Raw genomic sequence first — 27206 nt, forward strand, 5'->3', positions numbered from 1 at the left:
ACTCTGAGCAATACAAAAGATACAATATACAATACAGACTGTGTGGGGAAAAAAGCTATGAAAAAAATTATTGGATTCTACAATGGAAGACATTTATGTACATAATTGGAAACAGGCAGACATGATACTTTTTAAAACCTAATCTTGAGGCCTGAGCTTTAAATGCTATGTGACTGCTCACTATGGAGGAAGATTCACAGGAAAATGACATCATGACCACACTGACTGGTTGATGGTGCCACAAAAATGCATATAAAAAAATAATTTTTGAAGTTTATGTTGCTTGTATTGTTTTATATCATCAGAATTCATGGCTGCTTTTTAATGGCTGTGAATGGAAAAATGGTTTTTACTTGCATCATGGTGTAGTTATGACATTTACCAGCAGGGGCTTGTTGATGGAACTGGTAATGTTGGTCTCTGGACCATAATTTAAAAACTGAGAAATTTTAATACCTATTGAATTGAATATACACCGATGAAAGTTAAAAGAGTAGAATTATTTAGACCTCATTATTGTACCTGAACAATTAAAAACAACGTCCGGTCCAATTGTTCTCAAATCAGACAGGTGGGGTAAAATCCTGGCTGTTTTGTTCTTCTTGTCAAGATAAAATAAGGCATGAGAAACATGACAATAATAGTCATCAAACAGTCATCATCACACCTATATGTGTTGGTATGCAAGCAGCAACAGGTCCAGGTGGTTTGCAGTCAGTGGAGTTGTTGCATTTCAAAGGCTTGAATAATGTGCAACGTGAAGACAGTGTTAAAAATGCAATTAAAAAAAATATTTTTACCTGAGAACTAATAAAAAATGAGTTAGAAAATGTGCTTTCAACATGCATTCAGCCATAAGCACTCAATAGATGGCGCCATGTACCAAAAAAAAAAAAGAATGAACGAAAGAAAGAAACGAAGTTCATCACTAGGGGGGGCTAATGGCATCACAAATGTTTATCTAATCACACAAATATGACCCTGGACCACAAAAGCATTCATAAGTCTCACTGTTATATTAGTAGCAATAGCCAACAATACATTGTATGGGTCAAAATTACAGATTTTTCTTTTATGCCAAAAATCATTAGGATATTAAGTAAAGATCATGTTCCATGAAGATATTTTGTAAATTTCCTACTGTAAATATATCAAAAAATTATTTTTGTAAGTAATATGCGTTGCTAAGGAATTCATTTGGACAACTTTAAAGGAACACACTTTTTTTGAAAATAGGCTCATTTTCCAACTCCCCTAGTTGAGTTTTACCGTTTTCGAATCTATTCAGTCGATCTCCGGGTCTGGCGGTACCACTTTTGGCATAGCTTAGCATAGTTCATTGAATCTGATTAGACTGTTAGCATCTCACTCAAAAATGACTAAAGAGTTTCGATATTTTTCCTATTTAAAACTTTACTCTTCTGTAGTTACATCGTGTACTAAGACAAACGGAAAATGAAAAGTTGCGATTTTCTAGGCCGATATGGCTAGGAAGTATACTCTCATTCTGGCGTAATAATCAAGGAACTTTGCTGCCGTACCATGGCTGCAGCAGGCGCAATGATATTACGCAGCGCCTGTGACCCCCTGCTTGCACAGGGAGTGTGCCTTGCAACCATGGAGACATTTGTGAGAGACGCTTTTCTCAATATTCTCAAATAGTTGTATCTCAGCCAAATATTGTCCTATCATAACAAACCATACATCAGTGGAAAGCTTATTTTTCAGCTTTCAGCTGATGTATAAATCACAATTTCAAAAAATTGACCCTTATGACTGGTTTTGTGGTCCAGGGTCCCAAATGATATGTCATGGACTTTAAAATTAAGAAATATTTACATACACAGATGAGAGGTCAATTATTTTTACCTCATTATTGTACCTGACCAATATGAAACAACGTCCAGGCCACTTTTTCTCAAATCAGACAGCCAGGGTCAAATAAAAGAACATCCTGGCTGTTTTGTTTGTCTTGTCAAGGTGAAATAAGTTCTGTGAAACATGCTAATAGAGTCATCATCACACCTACATTATATGTGCTAGTATGCAAACAGCAACAGGTTCAGGTCACAGCCATATCACCCTGTAGCCCAAGACTGGTTGCCCACTGAAGCCAAGCAGGGTTGAGTCTAGTCAGTACCTGGATGGGAGACCTCCTGGGAAAGCCAGGGGCTGTATTCACAAAATATTTTATCTTATACCACTAAGAGTTCTCCTAAATAGCAGTAAAAGTTCTTAGGTAAGACTTTTCTCCTAAAACCTATACACAAAGCTGCTGAGACTAACTTTAGTTAGTGTGTAATGTTGCTGTTAGAGCATAAACAACATCTGCAAAGTTAGGACGCTCAAAGTTCAAAGTAAAGGGAGATATTTTCTTTTAAAGGGTACTCTTTTTAAGGACTACAACAAACGGCTGGTAGGGACTACAACGAGATTCTTCCACTAACCTTAAAATTTACATAAACCCTGCCCTCGAGAACATGCAACAAAGGGGTGAGGCCATGTTATTGCAATACAGTACGTAACACAAATGCAATAGCATGTCATAAAAGCAACATAAGTTATAACCATAATTAAACTAAACTATACCTGTTCTATCTTCATGCAGCATATATTCTTTGGCTCTGTAGGCATCTTACTACAGTTCCCACATGAGCGATTTATAGATTATCATGACAGAATATGCTAATCAATGACTTTAAGATAGTTAACTTCACATCAGCTACATAAATTTATCCACTAACCATTCAGAAACGTCCTGTTGCACTCTACATGCTGTCACTTCTTCTTGAGTCTCTCCATCATTGTCCAACTCTGGTTTAAACATAAAAGGCTGAACAGTTTCTGACATTTTCAGTGAGTCTGAAAAATCGGCGCTGCCTACAGGAGCTCTTGAAACTCCGCTCTCTTCTTGAGAGCAGCAGCTCATTTGCATTTAAAGGGACACACACAAACAGAGCATTTTTGCTCACCCTCAAAAAGTGACAAATTTAACATACTGTAAAAAATGATCTGTGGGGTATTTTGAGCTAAAACTTCACATACGCACTCTGGGGACATCAGAGACTTATTTTACATCTTGTAAAAGTGGCATAATATGACCCATTTATTATAAGAATGTTGCCATATTCAAGTGAAGATTTTAAAAAGTAGGGTAAGTAACACTAATTAAACAAGTATATGTTCAGCTAATTGTCGACCACTTACATGTCTGCATCTCGAGAGATTGCAGAATTCAAGTGACAAATTATGTTTTATAAACAAAGTTCGGGAGGAGCACTATCTAATCAGCTCAAGAGGACCCATGCAGAACACAGCCGACTCACAGTTACCTCGACAGTTTTCCGCATCCCTCCACCACCCTGACTCTCGGCCTAGCCAGGGATACAGGGTGTACTCTGGGTTTGGGCTAAATTCCGAACTCAGAACCCTCTACCCCCTCTTATTTTACTCTTTTAATCCAATCATTTGTAAGTGTGAACTCGTGAAACAACTGCCACAGGAAATAAGACATTATTTTCTTTTTTATTTATTCATTAAAGATTTATTTTTTGCCATTTTTGCCTTTTTATTATGAAAGGACAGTGAGTAGACAGGAAGCAAAGTGAAAGAGAGAAAGGGGGGACAGGATCAGGAAAGGTCTATGAGCCAGAACTCGAAATTGGCTGACCCGAGCTGCCCACAAGGCTATCGGCGCAGACGATGGGACATTATTTTCAATTTGACTGCAACGTTTATTCTCCATCATTCAATGCATATTTCCTATACATAAATGAACCTTTATGTCATCACAAATTAAAAACCTATAAATCAAAATATTTATTGCATTTATGAAGAAAAGGCTCAGCACCCAAAGCTCTATCGCCTATTGCCTCAGTGGTGTAAAGTGTCTTTGGCCGGACTGTTGAGGCGGATGCAACAACTATTTTAGGACTGTTTGTGATTTGGTTTTAGTGACTTAGGGAGTCGTCTTGACTACTCTTTTCACAGATTTAGGAGCTGGTTTTAATGCTAAAATTATTGTGAAATACTCTTAAAGTAAAAATGTAGGAGTCCTAAATTTAGGACTGGCATCAGGGTTGCCAGGTTTTCACAGGTTTCACAGGTTTCCATCCAATTGCTACTCAAAACTAGCCCGAAACTAGCCCAATCACGTTTCAGGGGGGGGGCCCCTGGTAAAAATCGTGTTCCAGGGGGTAAAATCCGCGTTTTTGGCGGGGTTCCCCTGGTAAAGTTTGCATTCCAGGGGCTACATTTCATGTTATTTGGTGTCGCTTTAACCCGCGGACATGAAAAACAACCCGTGGCAACAGTGTTAAAGTAGCCCAATTCCGCAGGAAAACTGCGGACTTGGCGACACTGACTGACATGTTCATTATTTTTAAGAGTTTCTCCTAAATCGGCAAGTTAGAAGCTACTTTTAGCCTTAAAGGAACACTCCACTTTTTTTGAAAATAGGCTAATTTTCCAACTCCCCTAGAGTTAAACAGTTGAGTTTTACCATTTTCAAATCCATTCAGCCGATCTCCGGGTCCCACTTTTAGCATAGCTTAGCATAGTTCATTGAATCAGCAGCCGCAATGATATTACGCAGCGTCTCTCACAAATGTCTCCATGGTTGCAATGCACGCTCCCTGTGCAAGCAGCGGGTCACAGGCGCTGCGTAATATCATTGCGCCTGCTGCATCCACGGTACGGCAGCAAAGTTCCTTGATTATTACGCCAGAATGAGAGTATAGTTCCTAGCCATATCGGCCTAGAAAATCGCAACTTTTCATTTTCTGTCGGTCTTAGTACACGATGTAACTACAGAAGAGTCAAGTTTTAAATAGGAAAAATATCGAAACTCTTTAGTCATTTTTGCGCGAGATCCTAACGGTCTAATCAGATTCAATGAACTATGCTAAGCTATGCTAAAAGTGGTACCGCCAGACCCGGAGATCGGCTGAATAGATTCGAAAATGGTAAAACTCAACTGTTTAACTCTAGGGGAGTTGGAAAATTAGCCTATTTTCAAAAAAAGTGGAGTGTTCCTTAAAGATGTTTTGTGAATACAACCCCAGGTTGCTGCTTCAGGAGGTGTTAGTGAGGCCAGCAGGGGGTGCTCACCCTGTGGTCTGTGTGGGTCCTAATGCCCCAGTATAGTGATTGGGACACTACAGTAAAAAGCACCATCCTTTGGATGAGACATTAAACCGAGGTCATGACTCTCTATGGTCTTTAAAAATCCCATGGCACTTCTCGTAAAAGAGTAGGGGTGTAAACCTGGTGGCCTGGCCAAATTCCCTCTATTGGCCTTTATCTATCATGGCCTCCTAATAATCCCCATCCACTGAATTGGCTCTATCACTCGCTCTTCTCTCCACCTATAGCTGGTGTGTGGTGAGCACACGTTGTACTGTGGCTGCTGTCAGATCATCCAAGAGGATGCTGCAGACCGGTGGTGGGTGAGGAGAGACCCTCTGATATGATTGTAAAGCGCTTTGTGTATACAGCAGTACATAGTAAAGCGCTATATAAATGCCTCATTCATTCATTCATTCATTCATTCATTCATTCAGGTGGTGTGCAGTCAGTGGAGTTGTATTTCAAAGGATTGAATAATGTGCAACATGAAAACAATGTGCAATTAAAAAATATTTTTACCTAAGAACTAATCAATACTGTGAATGTGCTTTCAACATTCATACATGACTACTGTAGATGGCGGCATATACCCAAAAAAGAAAAAAGAATGAATGAATGAAAGAAAGAAAGAAAGAAGCTAAGTACATCACTAGAGGGGGCTAATGTCAATGTTTATCTAATTACACAGATTATAAGTTAGGTGTGAAATAATGTACAAAATGAAAATGAAATAATCACACTTCTACACTGTAAAAAATAATGGTTGGTTAATACAATGAAGGCGATTTGTTCAATAAACAAACTCAAAATATTATTTTATCTGAACCACATTAATATTAAGTTGATTTGACAGAAGAAAAAAAAATGTTGTGATAACAAATCATAAAAATAATTTTTTACAGTGTAAGTTCTCAATTAAATTACAATCTTGATGGAGAGTAAATGTTAACAACAGCATCTGCACATAATATTACTCCAGTTATTTTAAAGGGTTAGTTCACCCAAAAATTAAAATTCTGTCATGATTTACTCACCCTTATGTTGTTCCAAACCCCTAAGACTTTCGTTCATCTTCAGAACACAAATGAAGATATTTTAATAATCTGTCTAAACCAGTCCTGTACTCTCCATTGACAGCTACGCAACTACCATTTTGATGCTTTAAAAAGTACAGTGAGAGATCGTAAAACTAATCCATATGAATTGTGTGGTTTAGTCTAAACTTTCTGAAGAGACTCGATCACTTTATATGCTGAACGGATTAAATTTAGTCTTTTATTAAAATATAAACATTGATCAGCGAACATAAATAGAAGCTCAATCGAACATGCTTGATGCACGAGAACAAACCTCTAACGGAGACGTGCTGCATAACACACGAGAATGAACCGCATTGGTTCTCGAACGTCAAGCAAACATGCTTGAGCTTCCGTTTATCATAACTGATGTGTGCGTTGATGAATGTTTATATGTGAATAAAAGCCAAAACCTTTTAAGTCTAAAGTCTAAACCTTTACTCCCCACATTTTTCACAAAACAGAACTCATAAGATTTGCATCTTTCTAAACATAAATTTTGGGCAGCATTTGCACCTCTTTTTTTGTTTTCCTGTAGCCTTTCTCTACTGCCTCTGAAATCACACACTGTCTGAGTAGGTTCTACATTTGAGAACTTCATGACTGTTAAAAAAGTATGCATGTATATAAACAAAGTATTATCAAGTATGCATGTATAGTATCAATGCAATCTGAATGTACTATATCTTCCACCGTGTTGGCATTGTCATGTGAGCTATACAGTGAGTTGGTTTGACTCCTCTCCCATGGTTAGTAAAGTAGTAGAAGTAGTAGGTCATCCAGGTACTTTTTTGCCAACTAATTTATGAATAGTGTGAATGCAAACTCATTTCACATACTGCTTTTCACTATAGGGTGATGCATATTCAGACACAGGGTTGCTGTCTGAGGCAAATTCCTGGCTCCGAGCAAAAACGTCACAACAGATTTTTAAGTAATCCATCAAGTTTCAAGAAAATAAATATTATTATTGACAAATATATATCCAAAAATACTGTGTCAAAATTCCATAGGAAATGCATAGGGGTCCACCTTTATGCATTCTTAGGGTAGAGATAGAATTGTTTCCCCATCTTATTACCAAAAAAATTACACTGATGAGGGAAACAAGAAACAAGTTTTGTGAAGAATTCATAAAATATTGAATAAATAAATGTTTTTATTGATAATATATTTCAAAAATCACAGCATGCTGGGTCAATTTAAAGAAAGATATATGTAAATGTAGCTGTGTTTCATATAATTCTGGGTACCACCCTTACAGGAATTTACCATATAAGCACCTAACCCTGATTTTAAGCCTAAACTTGACATAAACTGTAAACTTGTCCCTCAAATCTATTAGTTGATTAGAATGTTGTTCCAGGATCAACAAAGACATTGATCCAAGAACATGCTGTACTTGGTGAAATCACATTCACCGTATTACTCATCAGTTTCATAAAAAAAAAAATGTAAGGAAAATGACAGAAAGATTCTTAGACATTTGAAAGCAATTCCATAATAATTACTCATAGTTCTAATTACAGTAGTAGTTATTAGCCATTTCAGTGGAAACTATGGTTACCACAGTAAATATTTGAACAATGACTCAGATGAACTCAATATATCCCCCACAAAACATAATGAAGTCATGAAGCACATTCACTGTAGTCACTGGTCTGGTGCTTGTTCTCACACAGTTGTCACAAGGGCGATATCTCAGTAACTATAAAATTTTGAGTCAAATGTCCAGTTACACCTACGCATGTTTTCTCAATCAGTGGTTTTGTATGTCAAAGTCTAGGATAAATGTTTTTATGTTCCACAAATAGAAATTTGTTTAGTTCAGTAGAACCATGTCAATATAAACTGTATAAACTAACATTAAGAATATATAAAAAAAAAAAAAAAAACATATACATATATATATATATATATATATATACACACACACACACACACACACACACACACACACACACCTTAATACATATATGACACAGTAACCATTAACCATAACCATTTTCAAGACTCTATGTCTGAATATTTCCTATTTCCTGTTATCAGGTCGCTCATCTGTGGTTTTTCTAAGTGCTAACCGCTAATCGACAAACATTTTTCACTGAGTTGGTATAGCACGCAGAAAAGCAAGCGAGAGATGTTAAGTTATTTAGAAAGAAAACACAGGGACCTACAGACATTCTCTTGATGAAACCACAAAACACGTAGTATATAATAAGTTTACAATGTTTTACTATTAATAATATGCCATAATAATATTACACAATCAGTATTATTTTGTAAAACTCTCTGGTTGTAGTTTAATATAAGTTTGATTTTAAACAGTATACATTTACTGACTCATAGTTGTAGATGTTGTTTCCACTACGCACAGCACTTAAAAATATATGAGCTTAAATGTTGTGTGGGCCACTATGATGGTGCACATACCGTATGTGCAGTGTGTTATTAATATCGGTCTCATTGACTCAATTGTCAGCGATGTGTGATGATTTCTATTTGAGCAACTTCCTGAGCTGTGGCTTCTTGTCTCGCTTTGCTGTCTTTGCATGCATCACCTACACAACAGTTGAGCTTTCTTTAGAAATGCTGCAACGCAAATCAACCTAAGGGTCACTCAGTATTTGTTTCATATTTGTGAGTTTATCCATGTTTATCAGTATCAGACCTAGATGTTAGAGTAAAGGAAGCAGAATATTTCAAGATAACAGTTTGTCTCCCCCTTCAGTATGAGGTGAGATCCAGGAGATCATAAACGACCCCTCACACCGTTCTTTTTGCATTTTCCAGCTCTTGCCTTCCAAGAAATGCTTAAGAAATAATGAAACCAAAACAATCAGACACACCGGACCAGCCCATTTTTGTAAAGCCCCTAGTCTAAAATTTGTCTTATGCAAGGCTCAGACTGTGCAATTTCAGCTTGATTTTGGCACAATCCGAATGTGTCATGATGATTCGTAAACGACAATGGGCATCGGGATTCACAAGAATCGATCGTTTCCTCTCATATAGTGTGTCATAGAGGATGACAACAGACGCAGCATCTGCGACGCTTCACAAAGACCTGACAGAAAGACTAGCATGTTTTGGGTTTTTTTGGTCCTCCACGATGGGTTCCATCACATCTGTGATGTTGACCAACAAGAGCACTTTCAAACATGGCAAAATGAAAGAGAGACGATGGTATTGGTGCTGCTAGGAGGAATTATGTATTGGAAGAAAGGTCAATGGAGCTATGGCAACAATAACTTTTTTTGCAATCCAGGAACGTGGCCACTGCCGGGTTTCTTTCTTTTTTGGGCTTTTCTGACAACAAGAGCGCCAGTACAAAATGCGCCATTTCAGAAGCCATTGCTTGTTTACGCTCTTGTTTCCAGAAGTCAATCACTAATTCCACCTGTTAAAGGCTGCATGAGATGATTGGTCAGGAAGACATGTTTCATGTCCATGACACAACAAGAATTAAAGAGTCAAAACTACATAACCTGACACAGGCGACTATCGTAACAGACAAAAATATTGTGTATTCTGGCATTAATCATTAATAAACTTTATATAAGAAAGCACTAAAAGTAATCATACTATTAATGTGTTAAATCAAAGCTAAATTCATCCTTGTGTCGGAATGTAAAACACAATAACAATGGCAGCACTGGGACTGAGAAAAATGGAAATGTTTTTTAATTTTATTCTAAATAAATTAAAAATAAAGCACTTAAAAACTAATATCAATCATTGTAAATGCTACAAATTAATTTATAAGCATTATAACAGTATGAAAAATGGATATTCACTTGGAGATTTGCTAGATTACTCTTTTTTTTATAAGTTCCAAAAACTCTTTGTGATGGAAAAAAATAAAAGATGAGAGGAAAAACTACAGTATATTTCAATGCTTTTACGAGCGAGCACAAAGATTCTAAGAGAAACGCAAAAGTTGAGAGTGATTCTAAAAACATTGATATTGTTTTCTCCCATCTCATATTTTTACACTATATTCTCTTAGTAATTTTAATCTAAATGATAAATTGACCAATATAACTAAACAAAATCTTTAATATCAAACAATAACCAATATGGTGCCAATGTATCATGCATTCCATGCCTAATTCTGATTGATTTGATAATAATTTTCACACTCCTTTTTATAAATCTGATCATAGTTCAAAATCACATTGGTCTATTATATTGTATTGTATACTGTATTGTATGTACATTGTGTATATATTGTATGCCATCTATCATACATGTAAAGTGTGTGTACTGATATACGTGTCTTTAGTTGATATGGCATGTTTACTGTGTCCTTTGGCACAACCCAGCAAATTCTTTGTAAGTACAACTTTATAAAAATAACTCATTTGGTTTTTGTGTTTTTCAGTGGTTTGTTTGAGAATGGAGTCTTCTGACTGAGCAAAAATTACATTCCATGACCATTAATCAAGTTCCCCAATCTACTCTGTGTTGGTAAAGCATGCAGCACAAAAAAAAAAAAAAAAAAAAAAGATATTGCATGTTGGCATTGTGGCTGATCTGTAAGCCACACAAAGTCAATGAGGGGAAAAAATAGCCACTCACGTTTCTAAACTGGTTGAAGCTGTGATGTTACCAAAATGATGTAGAGGAAAGGTCTCAAGACAGGCTTTTAAAACCTATGACACTGCTGTCATGTGACTATGGGGATTTCCTGTCCTGACTGTGACTAAAGTCTCAAACTCACTTAGACTATAACTGTCCACCACAAATAAAAATAACTCCTCTTGGCTGGAATATATTGCACTTATTGCTAATTCTGTAGGTGGTATATTCCCTTGTTCCGTATATGTAAAAGAGAAGGAGGGTGTGAGTAGTGACAGACCGGACCTTATGGTCAACTTAACCAAATAAGGCAATGGTGAAGACCGGGGCTAGTTGTCACATGAGTAAGTTGTCACGAAGGCTTTTTCTCAGTAACTATAAGGTTTAGAGTCATTCCACAAGAAGTCTATTCCACAATTTGAAATTAATTTTCAAATACATAAAAATATGTTGTGAATGACAGTGTATCACACTCCATTAGGAACCTTTAACATCAATGGAAGCTTTGCATTCAAGGTTCTTTATGGTTTAAAAAGTTTCTTTAGATTTTTAAAATGTTTACACTTAGAGAAACAAGGTTATTTTAAGAACTGTTCACTGAATGGATCTTTGGGGAACCAACAATGGTTCTTCTATGGTATGAAACCCCCATTTGGAACCTTGGTTTTAAGAGATGTACTACACCAACACCTTTTAATATTCTTTAATGTTCATTTTATATCATGATTTACATTTTTTTTTTTAATTATCTAATTATGGTCACATTGTAAAATGTGTACAGTTATTAAAGGATTAGTTCACTTTTAAATAAACTTTTGCTGATAATTTACTCACCCCCATGTCATCCAAGATGTCCATGTCTTTCTTTCTTCAGTCGAAAAAAAATTAAGGTTTTTGATGAAAACATTCCAGGATTTTTCTCCATATAATGGACTTCAATGGACACCAAACGGTTCAAAGTCCAAATGACAGTTTCAGTGCAGCTTCAAAGGGCTTTAAACGACACCAGGCAATGAATAAGGGTCTTATCTAGCGAAACGATCGATCTTTTTCGAAAAAAAAATACAACTGTATTTGCTTTATATAAACAAACGTTCGCCTTCTAAGTGCCTCCACCAAAACCGCATTTCTGTATTCTCCAAAAAGCTTACGCTGTATGTCCTACGCCTTCCCTATTCAACTTACGTAAAAAATGTAACTGGCGCTGCGTTCGTTCCGTAAGTTGAATAGGGAAGGCGTAGGACATACAGCGTAAGCTTTTTGGAGAATACAGAAATGCGGTTTTGGCGGAGGCACTTAGAAGGCGAACGTTTGTTTATATAAAGCATATACAGTTGTATTTTTTTTTGAAAATGACCAATCGTCTTGCTAGATAAGACCCTTATTCATTGTCTGGTGTCGTTTAAAGCCCTTTGAAGCTGCACTGAAACTGTCATTTTGACCTTGAACCGTTTGGTGTCCATTATATGGAGAAAAATCCTGGAATGTTTTCATCAAAAACCTTAATTTTTTTTCGACTGAAGAAAGACATGGACATCTTGGATGACGGGGGTGAGTAAATTATCAGCAAAAGTTTATTTAAAAGTGAACTTATCTTTTAAGCAAAGTAGCTGGTGAAACTCTTTTTAAAGGTCCACTATGTAGCTTTTGACCCTCTAGAGGTTAAAAAACAGAACTGCATGCATTTTGTGGAAGAACATTGTTTTGGTTGTGCTTCGATGAATATGGCTCTTTCTCATAACTAAGACAGAGACTACCCTACTGCTCATAAAACATGCACTACTAGGCTTAAAGCGTTCACCAAAAAATAAAAAAAATTGTCATCAATTGCTCATGTTATTCATTACTTCATGTTGTTCCAAAACCGTAAGACTTTAGTTCATCTTTTAGTTCATTAATGAACACAAATGAAGATATTTTAAATTAAATCTGAGACATTTATGTCCCCCCAATGACAGTCCATGCAACTACCACTTTGTTGTTTCAAAATGTTCATAAAGAGATTGTAAAAATTAATCCACATGAATCGAGAGCTTTAGTCCAAATTTTCTGAAGAGACACGATCAAAGAAACATTGATCAGGTAACATAAACAGAAGCTCAATCGTACATGCTTGTCACACAAGAACAAACCTCAGTGGTTCTTGCAGAAGCTCAAATGTGCTGCATAACACATGAGAATGTGAGAACTTGAGCTTCCTTTTACCATAACATAGGTGTATGTTGATGAATGTTTATGTGAATAAAAGCCTAAATTAAATCTGTTCAGCATATAAAGCGATCATGTCTCTTCAGAAAATTTGGACTAAAATGCTCAATTCATATGGATTAGTTTTACGATCTCTTTATGAACTTTTTGAAGCGTCAAAGTGGTAGTGGACTGTCAATGGAGGAACAGAAATCTTTCAGATTTCATTAAAATACCTTCATTTGTGTTCAGAAGATGAACAAAGGTCTTACAGGTTTGGAATGACATGAGGATGAGTAAATGATGACAGAAGTTTTAACTGGCTGAACTATCCCTTTAAGAGATATAACCAGTTTAGATGAAAAGGATCTCAATCTGACTAGCTGAAAACGTTTCTGTAGCTATACCCATTAATAGATTGATATATTCCAGCACAGCGCTACAACCATAATGAAATGATCCTTCACAACAGATAATGCTTTATAATGAACTCTGTTAGAGAGCTACATATGAAATTTATATGCAATTTATGGATTTATCTGTCGCTTTTTATTTCAAATCCCTCAGTTCTCGACATCTCTGAAAAGCCAAGCCAATGTTGATTCTTGTTTTATTACAAGCTCTGTCACATTCTCTTTTTGCCAGCAGACTTTCCTCTGTTCAGAATTTTTTTTTTTTTTTTTTTTTTTTAAATGGGTGATTCCACTGAGGTTCGAGATTTAGGACCCCCACGCCCTGGAAAGTGATTTCAACTAAAGGGGTTGAATATATCTGTCTAGCACATGATTACATTGAAAAACACTGAAAACTTGAAAACATTGAAAAACTATTCAAAAGCAACATAGTGGAGTGTTATGTGATCCGGCGCAAAGCAGTAAACTACCATAGAAAGAGTGCTTTTTTATAACAGACAGATGTTCAGGGTGAACAAATTAAAAGTCCAAAAACTCAACAATATTTATTCATTATAAATCAAGATTTCTGTTGGCCAAAATAATGGTTTGATCATGTATTACAGATGTATTACATGCCTAATGCCTGCAACATTTTTGCATACGCCACTTCTTCCATTTGAACATTTTGCACAAAGGTTACATGCTGTGGTCTGATTTCCGCAGACACTTCACAAACAGTCAAATTGTTAATTAGTTTCACTTTCCTTTACTTTTGTAATACTGATGTCCTAGTTGCATATATAGTGTTTAATATTTGTTTTTAATTGAATAATGAAATAATATAATACACTTGTCCACATCTGTTTTGATACAGTTACTTAATTCTCAATGTTTCCTCTGATTAGCTCATTCTTGCAAAATTAAGGAACAGTGACACAGCATCACCAGACTACGGTGACTTCGTATACAGTCCTGCATCTTACACCCCTTTCACATGTCCTAATTTGAGGCTTGTCCAATGACAAATTTCAGAGAAACCCTACACATGATGATACTCTCAAATCATTCCTGTCATCCTTGATTTGTCATTTCAAATAATTAGAACATTTAGCTAATCTTGCTGTGAAGCAATAACTTAGATAATTGTAAATGTTAATCTTAAGAAAAAAAATATATTTTTGCGCACGTCATGTTACAGAATGATTAACCATGGCGTAAGTTATTCCATTCGCTTTATTCATAAGGAGGATGAACAAAGACAATACTTCCTCTTTTTCTGAGGACATAAAAAGCAACAGCAGCCCAAGAGCAGTAGACCATTTGTGGAATTTCACAGCACACAGGATCCCTCAGAAATCATGCACCTGTACTCGGCATTTCATCAAATGATCATTTTGATTTGTTTGGTCATGCTCCTGTGTGCGTTTACATCAGGAGGTGAGTATCCTTCTCCTATTGTGCTACATTCTGCAAGCAAATTGACATTTGCACACAATATTTAGGGGAAAATGGTTTAATTAAAAAAAAAAAAAAAAGGTTTTTTGTCTTATCAGATTGGTAAAATGTTTATGTTTTTAAGCATAAATCTCACTAAATTCTTTTAAATTTATGCTTAAAACAAGAAAAAATAATTTGCCAATGGGTTAAGAAAAATCTACATTAGATATGTTCTATAAAAACAAGTCTTAATATCTTGTACAGTTTTGCTTCTCAAATAAAATTATCTTGTCTTAAGGATTTTTACATATTTTAAAAGGAAAAAAGATGGGATTTTTTTTATCCATGTGTTAGACTTTTAACAGTGTTAACACCATAAAGAATCAAGAGCTTTTGAAAACAAACAAAATGGGAAAAACTATTATTTATGGATGTTTTTCTGTCTGTTTTGCAGTGACCTCTCATGACCCTAAAAAGCCAATATGCTGCACAGCGCTCACGTTACATGAACCAAAGATGAAAATCAAAAGTTGTTACATCATTCCACCAAAAGGCAAATGTGTTGGCACTGTAGTGTAAGTCAGCTTTGCAACATTCAAAGGAAATACCTGCTTCTGAACTCTCTTTGTCAAAGAGCATTATATTGTGTCAATATAAGCAGTCTAATTTTATTTCTCTCTTTCACCTTTACAGGTTCATTGATATAATCAATCGGTTGCACTGCATCGATCCTAAGGCTCCATGGCTCAGTAAAAGGCAGGAACGTCTAAAAAAGGTTAGAATTTACAGATTACATTTTTTATTTTTTAAAAATCTGTGACCAACACAATGTACTGTATACTGGCATATGTATCAAGTAAATGGCCACTTCCTAACCTGTTTTTCTTCTATTCTAATTTAATAGAATGGTGTAACATGTGAAGACTGGACACAATCTTAAACAACACATATGGGGACTACATCTGCAAACTTCACCCAGAACTTGGTCTTCATCAGCCACACCAGCAAGACTTTTCCATTCGTGTCAGTCAGTCAAGCTACACTGTATTACAAAGTCCTGCTCTAAACCATGAACACACATGAATCTGCTATGCTGGGGAAAATATGTTGAACATATTTCACAAAGGAAATCTGTGGTTTGCTTTCACACTTAGCTGCTGTGCAGTCTGAGTCTGGTTATTCCTTTATCTTTTTATACCAAAGTCCTTGTTTTATTTATAATGCTTAACTTACACACCTTTATTTTCTTTTTAGAATTATATATATTACAGAATGGCTTGAAGTACTGTTTTTGTTTGTTCAATGTTTTATTTATTTTATTTGCTTTTAATTTAACAAAGCAACAGATATTTATTTTCCTAATATGGCTATTTTATATTATTTCTCTTTTTTTCCCTCTAAATTATTACAAACATATTTACATATTTTATTGGATGCAATATGAATGTAAACTTTAATAAAAAACTTTAATAAAAAAATAATGTGGAATCATATTTTTCTCAATCAAATTTAATACAATATAACTAATGTAACTTCATTTATAGATTTCTGCTATTTTTACCTTTGATTAAAGGCCAGAGGCCTACAGCAATGAGAAGAGACGAGCGACACTCTTACGAAATGATTTGAAACCATCAGACCATCTAGGGAGAGGGTCTTTGTGGTATAACGTGTGAAGTATGACAGATTTAACCCAGAGGTCACACCCGACTGTCAGATGAAACAGCAGCGTCATGCGTTTCATTTCTTTACAACACTCTAATGATGGGAACTGTGCATCATCTTCCTCTAGACTAATGACAGTCTAACATGTCTAAGAATTCGCATTTATTTAGGAAACACTTAGTCTTAAGCTGGGAGAATTGATCTCAGACAAGTCTGACATGTAAGCAATCAGTTCCATGACATTAAATGTATAACTTAATTAGTGAGAAATTAAGAATTAGTAATTAACTTAAAGAAATATAACTTTAAAAAACATATAAAAAAACATAAACTTCTGTTCTAATTCAATAAATGGTGTAATTTGTGAAGACTGGACTAAATCCTAAACTACACCATCCTAAACTGGGGTAATACGTCTGTGAACCTATCAAGAACTTCAGAAAAATATTTCAGAAATTATTTTTGCCCATAAAATGAAAGCCAGTGTGGTCCAAAACAATACTGGTCATTGACTTTCATTGTATAAAATAAAATAAAATAAAATAAAATAAAAATGCTGAGACATTTTTGCGATGATAAAGTCATACAGGTTTGGAATTACATGTACTGTAGGTGATTAAATAATGACAGCATTTTCATTGTGGGGTGAACTATCACTCTAACCACTTTTTGTTCTGTGTATATCAGTTCATTTTATTATATAATTTAATATATTCATTTAGTTTTTATATATTTATTTTTGAAATGGCCTTTCAGTAGTGGATGTCTCCCAAGGCATATGCATGCAAGTTCAATACCCCACAGTGCAATATTTTTGCAAACTAAGCTGATATTTATTCATTCATTATACTGTAAAGGATGACAGTGCCTTGCATTTCAGAAGAATTTGAGTTATGGAGAATCTGAGTATGAGAATATTGTGAAATGGAAAAACTTGACCCATGCCATCTCACTGACTAGCAAAACTACCCAACAATCCTCTTGGGTGAAGAAACAGTAGGGTGTCAGCTCTTCCTTCCTTTTTTTCTTACAACTGGTCAACATTACAAGATAAAATATATTTGAATCACTGAATAAAGTAAAAACACTTTTTTTGATACACTTTGTACTATTAGAATTTTAAAAAATAACTAGCTTTTTTCAGCATACATTGAATTTATGTCAGTTAAATGACTGATAGCAAGGTTAGAAATTAAATATCATCCAAGAAGTTCATCAGACAGAGGTCCCCATCTACATTTACATATGTTGATTTAGCACATGGCATTTACACTTACTATGACAAATGACTTCATTCCCAATCAAAACTACAAAGAAAACCAGATATGTTGATGAAACAGAACAACGATAACATCATCTATAAAAATAAATGGAGAGGATGTAATACAAGCAGTTTAAGTTCCTCTTTATTGACTATATAAAGTGAACTACTAAGAGTCTTGAATATATTCTCTCAGACACAAGAAGTGAGAGTTGAAGATCGACTGAGACAATGGAGACACAAAGGATCTTCATGAGGAGTTTGGCTTTTGTGTTCATTGCATCTGTGATCTGGACTATAACAGGTAAAGTGCTTAAAACTGTTTGTGTATTATTCTGTCTGATGGAACGATGCAGAATATTGAGGTTTACCTTGTTCTTCAGTCTCAGCACAGGCTGATCAGAAGGTGAGGAGCCTGTGTTGTATTGCCGTCTCCACAGTAGAGTTGACTGATCCTATCATCGGTTTCAGGCAGCAAAAATGAAAGTCTTCCATGTGTGAAGGCCGTCATGTAAGAATCACAGTTCCACTCTAAAGAAAACACGTCACGATTAGAGATCAACTGCATCTGATGTTATATTTCTGTGTTTTCATTCTCTTTGACAGCTTGAAGACTAATAGAGGAGAGTTCTGCATTGATTGGACATAACCATTGGTGAAGGAGAAAGTTAATCAGTTTATGTAAGTTAAACCCAACAAGTGTGGTGAAACACACCAGAATCTGTAACAACATAAGCTTATAAAGTGTTGCGTATTTAATATAGCATTCTTGTATTCACATTGTTTTTTTGTTTGTTTGATTTGTTTTGTTTTACAGCAGAGCTCAAAGAAACAAACGCCAGACTTCCACACCATAACCAGCATCATCTATCAGTGAGCACACTCGTGTGGGAGGATCTACCTAATCAACTGAGGACTCGTGAATCATGAACATCTGAAAATAAACTCATAATGAGAACACATCTCTTAAGTAGTTTTAAAAAATATGTTTTAAAAATAGTTTAAGAGATTTCGCTGTTGTACTTCGAAAATTTTTAAAGTGACAGTTAGTAATTTGTGTATATTTATATTTTGTCAAATACATATGATGTTATGCAATGTGACAGTTCCTAATTTATTCAGTTTATTCAGAAACTGAATAATAATGAAACCGTTTTAGAACAAATGTGTGTAATAAATATATGCATATATTATATTTCACATTGAAATATATTTCACTCAGTGTACTGGAAATCGACTTATGTCATTAACTCCTGTGTGAAGAAGGGTGACGCAAGTCGGAGTGAAACTGATTTGTATGAAAAAAAAAAATGGAAATTTTTGTCAGTTGAATATGCAAATGAACGAGAGCAATCTGAAACTACAAATAAACAATGATCAGCAAATTTTGGTTTTGCATGTGGTTGATGTTTCTGAATGTGTGCAAGAGGTCCTCTGTCAGGAATGAAGACATCTTTTCTCTGTAGCATCTTTATTCTTTCCTTTGCAGTTGGTTCATTTTTTTTTTTTCCATTTACCCCAAAATCAAACAAAGTTCACCCCTCACACTCATTACCACATCTGTCAAAAACTTAGGCTGGCTGACGGTTGGAATATTAGAACTGAAAACAACGACATAACACACTCATGGACATCAATCGCACCACTGAATAATTGCCAGATAAGAAATAAATAATTATTACCTTATGATCTATTCATTTTAAAATGCACATCTTTTGAATATCACAACATCAATGTCTGTCCAACATAGTCATTATAATCAACATAATATTGAAAATATGTGATAATAGTGGAACATTCTTTTAGCTTCAGGTTTTTTTATGAATAAAAGAAACTCAACACATCAGCTTCAAGTTGTGTTTTCACCTGCAGAAAAATAACTCCTAAACTAAACCTATTGAAGGAGCTGCATGTATTTGTGTTCTGTCATTGCATTTTTTTTCCTAAGGGGGGATATTGGTTTCTCATAAGTTATGCTGACGGGTAAAACTGACTGTAGTGTGGGTGAGAGGTGTGAATGTTTCTGAGGGTAAATGATCACTTGATGCAATGGTTTCAAAAGGGTGGTGGTAAGTTTGTGACGCATTATTTCATCTGCCTGCTACTGTACATCTCTTAAAAGACCTCCTCATAATAACGCACCCACATAACCAACACCCCTTTGATCTGGACACCAAGAGCTATGGCCTGGACTTCTAGATTAATCACCATCACTGTTCTGATCATCCTCATTGGATGCTTCACTGGTGCACTGGGCAACTGTAAGTAACTAAACATGCAGCACACATTATGCTGATTATGAGAAATCTTAGGAAGATCCCTTAAATCTGCAGATCTCACACTGCTGTGATCATGAATTCGACTGGTTCGTCACATGGGGTTTGCAGGCCACTCTTACTGGTTAGAGATGCAAAGGAAGTCAATATCCTGTCTTGTAAAATACCATATAAAGGACTTGAGTCTAGATAGCACCTTCTAAACAGAATCTAGCCTGCAGACATCTTCTTTTGGTTTTCTGAATATTTTACGCAAACATCATGCACCTCTGCTGGAAATTAGCTCTGATGATGATGGTTCTTGTGTGTGTTACTGAGCAGCAAGTCAACGACTGTAAGTTTTGGGATTTTTTGTTATCATTGGATTTGGTCTTTTGTACTGATTGCTATGGATCTGCTGATTTTAATGAACTTTTTTTTAATAGTAATACTCAGATTTTGCATTTATGATTCATTTAATTCACACCAACATGCTTTCATAATCCAAAGGCAGAGTCTAAACAAAAATGAAAATTTTGTCATCATTTACTCATCCTCGTGTTGTTGACTTTCTGCTGTCAATGGGAAACGAAACTATTTGGTTATTAATGTTTTTCAAAATATCTTATTTTTTGTTCAGCAGAAGAAAAAAAAATTCATACAGGTTTGGAACAACATCAGAGAGAATAAAGAATTACATAATTTTCATTTTTGGGTGAACTCTCTCTTTAATGATGGTGATAGTTTTGTTTTCTATGATGGAGCTCTTATCAAGATCAAGATCTTGTTTTCACACATACTGTATACAGTACGCACTGTACAAGTACGTTGGAGATTTCAATCTCTGTCTCTCTTTCAGTTCGTCGACCCACTAGAGTTGGAGTGACATGCTGTAAGGTGGTGTCGAAGGGAAGAATTCCTCCTGAAATTAAACTGATTGGATACAAGCATCAGAATGCTCTGAGTCCATGTGTGGATGCTATAATGTAAGCTTTCTCTACACAGTCGAATTTCACAGACGTTACTATGCCTGATATTGTTCATTTCATTGGTACTGTATATCTGTCCTGCAGATTCTACACAGAGAAGGACAAGTACTGCTCTGATCCAAAAGCGCGCTGGATTCGACAGAGACTGGAAGGTACAACCCTAATATTAATATGAGATCTTAATATGATGATTATGTATTGATAAAAAAAAAAAAACTCATAACATGATCATCTTTCCCCTAGGTCTGAAGAAAATTGAGGACTGAGCCAATGGAGGCCTTGAAGATGCTGCAAATCTATCTATATATCAATCTATTAAAAGAGAATATATATTATGTTTATTTAACCAAAACAAGTACCATTAGATACCCTTCTAGTTTATGTGAACATTAAAAGATGTTTCACTTAATTGCTTTGTTTTATATGCTTTAAAATTAAATGCAATTTTGAAAAAAATAAATAAAATTAAACTGTGCTTACCTTCATACAAACATTCAGCCTTTTTTCTGTAACAATTTGGACTGTATTTAATCATATTTAAGCTGAATCATTAAAGAAATAGTTCACCCAAATATGAATCACCCGTCATTACGAATCAGTATTACTTTTATCTCTTCTGTGGGATAAGCTACTATAATGATACTTTTGCTTTCGAGTCCTTTTTGAGGTTGAAAGATTCAATTCCCATTGACTGTAACTGAATGGAAGGGGGTGGAATCAGCATATATTTTTTTCCAATTACAAGAGAATATATTGTGGTACAGTAATAGAATGTGCGCCATCTAGTGGAGTAAGTCATGAAATTTATCAGCCAAATAAAGTGTCAACCCGTTTTTACTTGGCTAGCAACTAAGCAAATGAAACATGTTATGGGATTCATAAACAGACAAAGAAAAAACATGAAGCAAGAAACCACTGTATGTACACACATCCCCAAACAAGATGTTAAAAAACAAAAGGGGTAATATTGGGAAGTTATATTAAGGTAACTATAGGCTACAAGTATCTATAATATAATTTAACATGACACAATTTCTCTAAATAAATAAATAAATAAAAATGACAAGCCTTTTCTAGCAGTTGCATGTGACATGGCAGGCTAGTCTACTTTAATAGGCCTATATCATGGATCTGAATGTCATTTACTTACACACACACACACACACACACATACACACATACATACATACATACATACATACACACACACACACACACACACACAGTAATACCATAGTACTTTTAGTGTTTTCGTGTACTGTCAGTGTGGTACTCTTTGTGGTCAGAAACTGTATTTACCTCGTTCACAAGACGCTGCACGAGCGGGTGTTGAAACGAAAACAAATGCAGTCTACATCGCAGGCAAACGATAAAGCAATTCTTCTGCAGGTTGTTTCAGTTGATTTTAGTTAAATATTCAGTTAATCTAGAGAACTTTTTTGTTGTCTTTTTTCAGTTACTAATTTACAGAGTAACACATCGCTCCAAATGATTCAGTGCCTGAAAGAGTTGTCCAAACGTGCTGCACAAGTCCTGAAAAGTGAAGCCAAAGCGTCTCAATCGCCCCCAGGTGGTTGGTCCAAGTATAGGTCATAAACCCCGCCCTCTCCATGTAATTTAATGGGACGAAAGACGAACTAAACAATTAAATTACACTTCAAATAATATTTTTGATGGTTTCTGTCATTTTATGTAATTTTTATTACGCTGATGTAAGTTCAAGTGTTCGGTTTTTGTTTTTTTGTTTTTTAAATAAGTTTGGTTTTAGTTAGTTATTTGATGCTATAAAAAGGTGGTATGACGTCATGATTGACAGCTGTGATTGACAGCTTCTCTGAGCCAAGTAGTCACTGAGGCACCAACTGACTTTTTTCTGGATTTTCAGGAAGAGATTGGAGCTTTAACTTTAATTTCTACATTTCCACATTTTCACACCGACATGATGAGTTGGTCTGCAGTAAACTGTAATTAACTATTCTGCAGGAGTGTGGATGGGTCCTTGATAGCGCGCGGCTCCACTTCATGCTCACTACTGCAGACTCTGGTCCCAAAACAAGATGTCAGCAGCATATTGGGACATTGGCGCCTTCACTTTTCTACAATGGGAGAGAGTGGAGGTGCGTCATCCATATTTTTTTACAGTCTATGGAGTTGCCAGAATACATGTGAAATGATTTGGACCATTGTCTGGGTCGCTAACCCGCTAACTGACTCAAAAGCGTGATTCATTTACGAATCAGGTATCGCCAGTTCTGATTAGTTGTGATATCTAAACAGAAAATACAGAGAGTACATGACTGCTGAAATATTGTGGTGGGAAATGATTCTATCCATAGCAATCTATCAGGACAGACAAGGATTTATCAGTCAAGTTCTGGGCTCGGTTTTATAAAAGGCGCTTCTCCAGAAGATGGGACACTATAGTGGGTTGGCTGACTACAAGGACATCAACATGCTGACTATTCATGACTCTAGGGGCTTTCATGGGGGTAGTACCCAGTGGTAGTTCTAGGAACTAGCCACCAGGGTGGTTCCCTGAGAACTAATAGTTCCCCTAGGGCCATTTTCATTGTTGCCAACTTAGCGACTTTGTCGCTAGATTTAGCGACTTTTCAGATCCCTTTAGCGACTATTTTTCAAAAAAAACGCCTAGCGACAAATCTAGCGACTTTTTGGACAAACCTCTCTCAGCGTCTACTCTGTTCATTGAGTGGCTGAGAGGAGCAGCAGCACCGTTGAGTGCACGGCATCTGACGGATGTGAATGAGCGAGCTACACACGAGCACACACAGTGTTGCCACGGACCAAACACTATCTGATTCTCCTTTGTTTTATATTTAAAGAATTTAGTTTTACCGTTTTGATTTCCATTTTTCTCGTGTGCTTATATTACTCACTTCACAGAGCTTTAGTTCATCCAGTTTCCGAACTCTCTGAATTCATATAATTTACATATATAAAAAATGTAGTCATTCACAATATCATACTCGTTCTGTTGCCTGACAAAAAAAATCAAAATAATATATTAAATATATATATATAGGAAATGAGAACAGCTTTATTTGACATTCGACTATATTATATTATATTGTATTAAAATACAGTATGTGAGCACGGATTAGGAGAGAAAACGCATTAGGCTGGCAGAATACAACCAACGTGATGACGTCACGAATATGCTAATTGACGCATGACGTCATCTAACGACATTTAGCGACTTTTTGGGCAGGCTTTAGCTACTTTCCTTTGAAAATAGTTGGCAACATTGGCCATTTTCCTGGTTGCGTTCACACTGCCAGTAGGAAGCTTGCTGTTGACAGTATATGAAAAAACATAAGCGTTTGCTGTGTGTTTGATGTCCAATGTCTCTAGCCAAACAGAAATACAACCATGTTTCGCTTGGTCCCCTCAAAGTTGCATTGGATTTTCTCCTTAACTCAAGAGGTCCATCTATCATTGTTTTCCATGTTCATAGAGTTAGTTTGTGGAGTAAATATACAGTGCACAGCATAAATGAGTACACCCCCTCTGAAACTTCTGAAAGTCAGCAATTACTCAGTTACTTAGAAGACATGTTAGGGTTCTTTAGAGATACAATGTTCCAGCAAGTCTGCTTAATCAATTACCAAAGAAGCATGTCAAAATTATTCAGGAAAATAAGATTTTCTTATCAAGGTGATAAAATGTTGTGTAGCAAAAATGAGTTACTGAATAAAACGAAATAGAAATTTTCTGGTGTAAGTTTAAGGCAATGTTTGATCAACAGGTAAGTATGTTGAACCAAAACATTTAAAGATAAGTAATTTCTTGACAATTAAAAGTGTTATATAGCTCACTGAATCATTCTCAGACTTAATGCTGACAACAATGGAACCACTTGGGAGAGAACTGTCAGAAGACTTATTTCTTAGCACAAAAGAAGACAGTGGTACATTACCAAATCATTGTTTTAAGTGTGAAAATATAGCAAAAGTAATACAGAAATTCAAAACAATGGACTTGTGACAAGGCCCCTGAAATAATCAGGCCTTCATTTTAAGCTTTCATTTAGTGATGAGGGATTTTTTTGCTAGACAAAGAGCAGGAGAAATACCAAGCAAGTGTCTCAGAGCCACCAAAAGCTATGAAAAGAGTGACTGTTTATCTCACAGAGTAAGATGCAGCCTGCAGAAATAACATGCATGGTTGTTGTTCTCACTGGAACTACCTACTGTAGCCAAAGCACAATAAAATCAGTTAGCCATTTCCAAAGCCCATATTTACAAAATATAGATTCTGGGAATCAATACTCTGGTCTCATGAGACCAAATCAATCATTTTGGATCTAACAGCATCCAAAATGTTATGGTGTTGCTAGAGGAGGAGTACAGTGAGAAGTGCCTGGTTCCCACAGTAAAGTTCAGTGGTAGTAAAGCTCTTATATAGGGATGTATGAGTTCTGAAGGTGTGAGGGAGTTGTGCTTTATCAATGCTGTTAGTGTTGTCAAAAGTACCAGTACTTCGGTACCAAGTCGGTACTGAAATTTTGAAAATGTGACGATACCAGCATTTCTATAGTACCGGTAGTACCGAGAATCCGGGTATATTCGGTACCCACTGATAGGGCTGTGCCAGTATTTACTTGAATATGACACGAGTGAAGCACAAAGCTTTGTTTACAAAAGAAATAATAGGTTAGCAATTAAATGTGACATCGCAGCCATGGAAACATTTTGGTTCATGTCAAATGAGAGAGGTAGGTTAGTCCATAAATTTAAGCTTTGTATTCTGTTAAGCGAATCACAATCTGGTCACCCGATTAGCAGAGAATTTAACAATATTCCATTAGTCACTGAACATGGAATCTCTGTTTGTTTTCCCAAATCTTCACTCACGCAGGGGATTATAAACGTTTCTTTCTTTCGTTCGCATTTAGGCCTATTATAGGCTCTTCACATTCTTTACTGTGGTAAAGTAGAAAAAACACAGTAGGACAGAAACCTTTTTGCTTACACCGCACGTCAGTTTCTATTTAACACAGCTTGTGCTTGTTATTAGTCTTTATAAGGCGCGTCAAGTTTATTTGTATAGCGCTTTTGGTAATTTTTACTTTCACTTTCCCTGGCAGCGCTAAATCAAATATAGAGCCTTAATGTGCGAAGATAAAACTCGCTCTTCAGACCTTTTACAACAAGTGTCAGCTCCTTGTAACATCAGGAGATAACACAAAGATATTATTAAAGCGAAATGGTCTCTTTCCTGCTCGTGTCCCACATCCCTCTCAAAGAGCAGAGCAGTAGGCTATATGACGCATCTTTGTGTAGAAATAAAAAACGAATGTTTTTTTGTTTTTTTTAAATAATATTTAACTTTCTTATTATTTAGGTTACCATTATTTACTGATATTTATTTCATAGTTTAACAGGCTATAATGTGTCGTTTCATTGAAGGAATAGCTAAAATAAACACGCACGTCTGTTACAAAATGGATGTTTGAGCATTTATTTATTTTTTTTATATTTCAAAATTTATTTCATTGAGGTATATATACACACACAAACATACACACACGCTCCAAATATTTATATGTATGATTACCATATTTAATATGTTTTTAAAATAGGCTATAAAATAGTAAAATAGTTCCAACAGATTTTGCTGTGGTACCGAAATTGGTACCAAGAACCGTAAAATTTTTATGGTATTGGTACCGACTACTGGAATTTTGGTACCGTGACAACACTAAATGCTGTCATGAATTCCCACACTACTGTGTAATTTAATACACAAACTTGAAACAGATGTTACCCTTTCCACATTCCCTGCATTGTTGGGCATTTTTTCAACATGACAATGAGGATATGCATTCTCCCAAGGTGAAAAACCTTCTGTGGACATGTATTGGACTCAATCTTAACACTCTTGAGCACCTGTGGGGGATTTTGTAGAGACGAGTTGAGCAACACTCCCCATTAAAGATCAGGGCATTTAAGGAGCTCATCATCCAGGAGTTAAACAGGACAGATGTGACAATTTGTCATGAACTTGTACACTCCATGCCAAGAAGGGTCAGAGCAGTATATTCAAAATGATGGAGGGCATACTAAGTACTAGAACATTATACATTTGTTGAATTAAATCAAGGGTGTACTCATTTCTGCAATCCTTAATTTAAACAAAATTGGCTGATTTACTTATTTTATGGCTATTAATGACATATTTCTCAGTTTTTATTATGTATATGTTCAGTACAT

At 35.7% G+C, this 27206-nt stretch overlaps 2 protein-coding genes and 1 long non-coding RNA gene across 5 annotated transcripts in view; 2 read left to right on the forward strand and 1 right to left on the reverse strand.

Moving 5' to 3' along the window:
• Window positions 1-27206, reverse strand: part of LOC127506447 (uncharacterized) — a 33062-nt gene that overhangs the window by 1671 nt on the left and 4185 nt on the right. Inside the window, exons 1-2 of one of the 2 annotated variants that reach the window (XR_007927997.1) lie at window positions 22273-23089; window positions 18101-18260 (exon numbers count right to left, since the gene is read on the reverse strand). This is a non-coding gene — a long non-coding RNA (uncharacterized LOC127506447). Of the gene's footprint in view, window positions 1-18100; window positions 18261-22272; window positions 23090-27206 lie in introns of those variants that run through there. The other variant, XR_007927998.1, reaches the window with a different exon arrangement.
• The window catches only part of LOC127506443 (uncharacterized), a 70818-nt gene continuing 61529 nt past the window's right edge, over window positions 17918-27206 (forward strand). Inside the window, exon 1 of the mRNA XM_051882931.1 lies at window positions 17918-18033. Within this exon, the coding sequence (XP_051738891.1) occupies window positions 17961-18033 (73 nt within the window). The 5' untranslated portion in view covers window positions 17918-17960. The remainder of the gene's footprint in view (window positions 18034-27206) is intronic.
• Window positions 19725-21545, forward strand: LOC127506444 (C-C motif chemokine 20). 2 transcript variants are annotated; one of them, XM_051882934.1, is made up of 4 exons: window positions 19725-19990; window positions 20844-20970; window positions 21058-21125; window positions 21217-21545. In XM_051882934.1, exons 1-4 carry the CDS (start codon window positions 19912-19914, stop codon window positions 21237-21239), a joined length of 297 nt encoding a protein of 98 aa, XP_051738894.1. In that variant the 5' UTR covers window positions 19725-19911; the 3' UTR covers window positions 21240-21545. The 2 variants fall into 2 exon arrangements, with proteins under 2 accessions (XP_051738894.1, XP_051738895.1); XM_051882935.1 differs by lacking the exon at window positions 19725-19990 and adding an exon at window positions 20073-20339.

Source organism: Ctenopharyngodon idella, chromosome 23 (genome assembly GCF_019924925.1).
Source record: "Ctenopharyngodon idella isolate HZGC_01 chromosome 23, HZGC01, whole genome shotgun sequence".
Classification (NCBI taxonomy): domain Eukaryota; kingdom Metazoa; phylum Chordata; class Actinopteri; order Cypriniformes; family Xenocyprididae; genus Ctenopharyngodon; species Ctenopharyngodon idella.

What these genes read in the sequence shown, in the direction of transcription:
- LOC127506444 (XM_051882934.1), top strand. Translation starts at nt 19,912, where the DNA reads ATGGCCTGGACTTCTAGATTAATCACCATCACTGTTCTGATCATCCTC. An exon ending in CACTGGTGCACTGGGCAACT is followed by an intron (nt 19,991 to 20,843) that starts GTAAGTAACTAA and finishes TCTCTCTTTCAG; the next exon opens with TTCGTCGACCCACTAGAGTT. An exon ending in GATTCGACAGAGACTGGAAG is followed by an intron (nt 21,126 to 21,216) that starts GTACAACCCTAA and finishes TCTTTCCCCTAG; the next exon opens with GTCTGAAGAAAATTGAGGAC.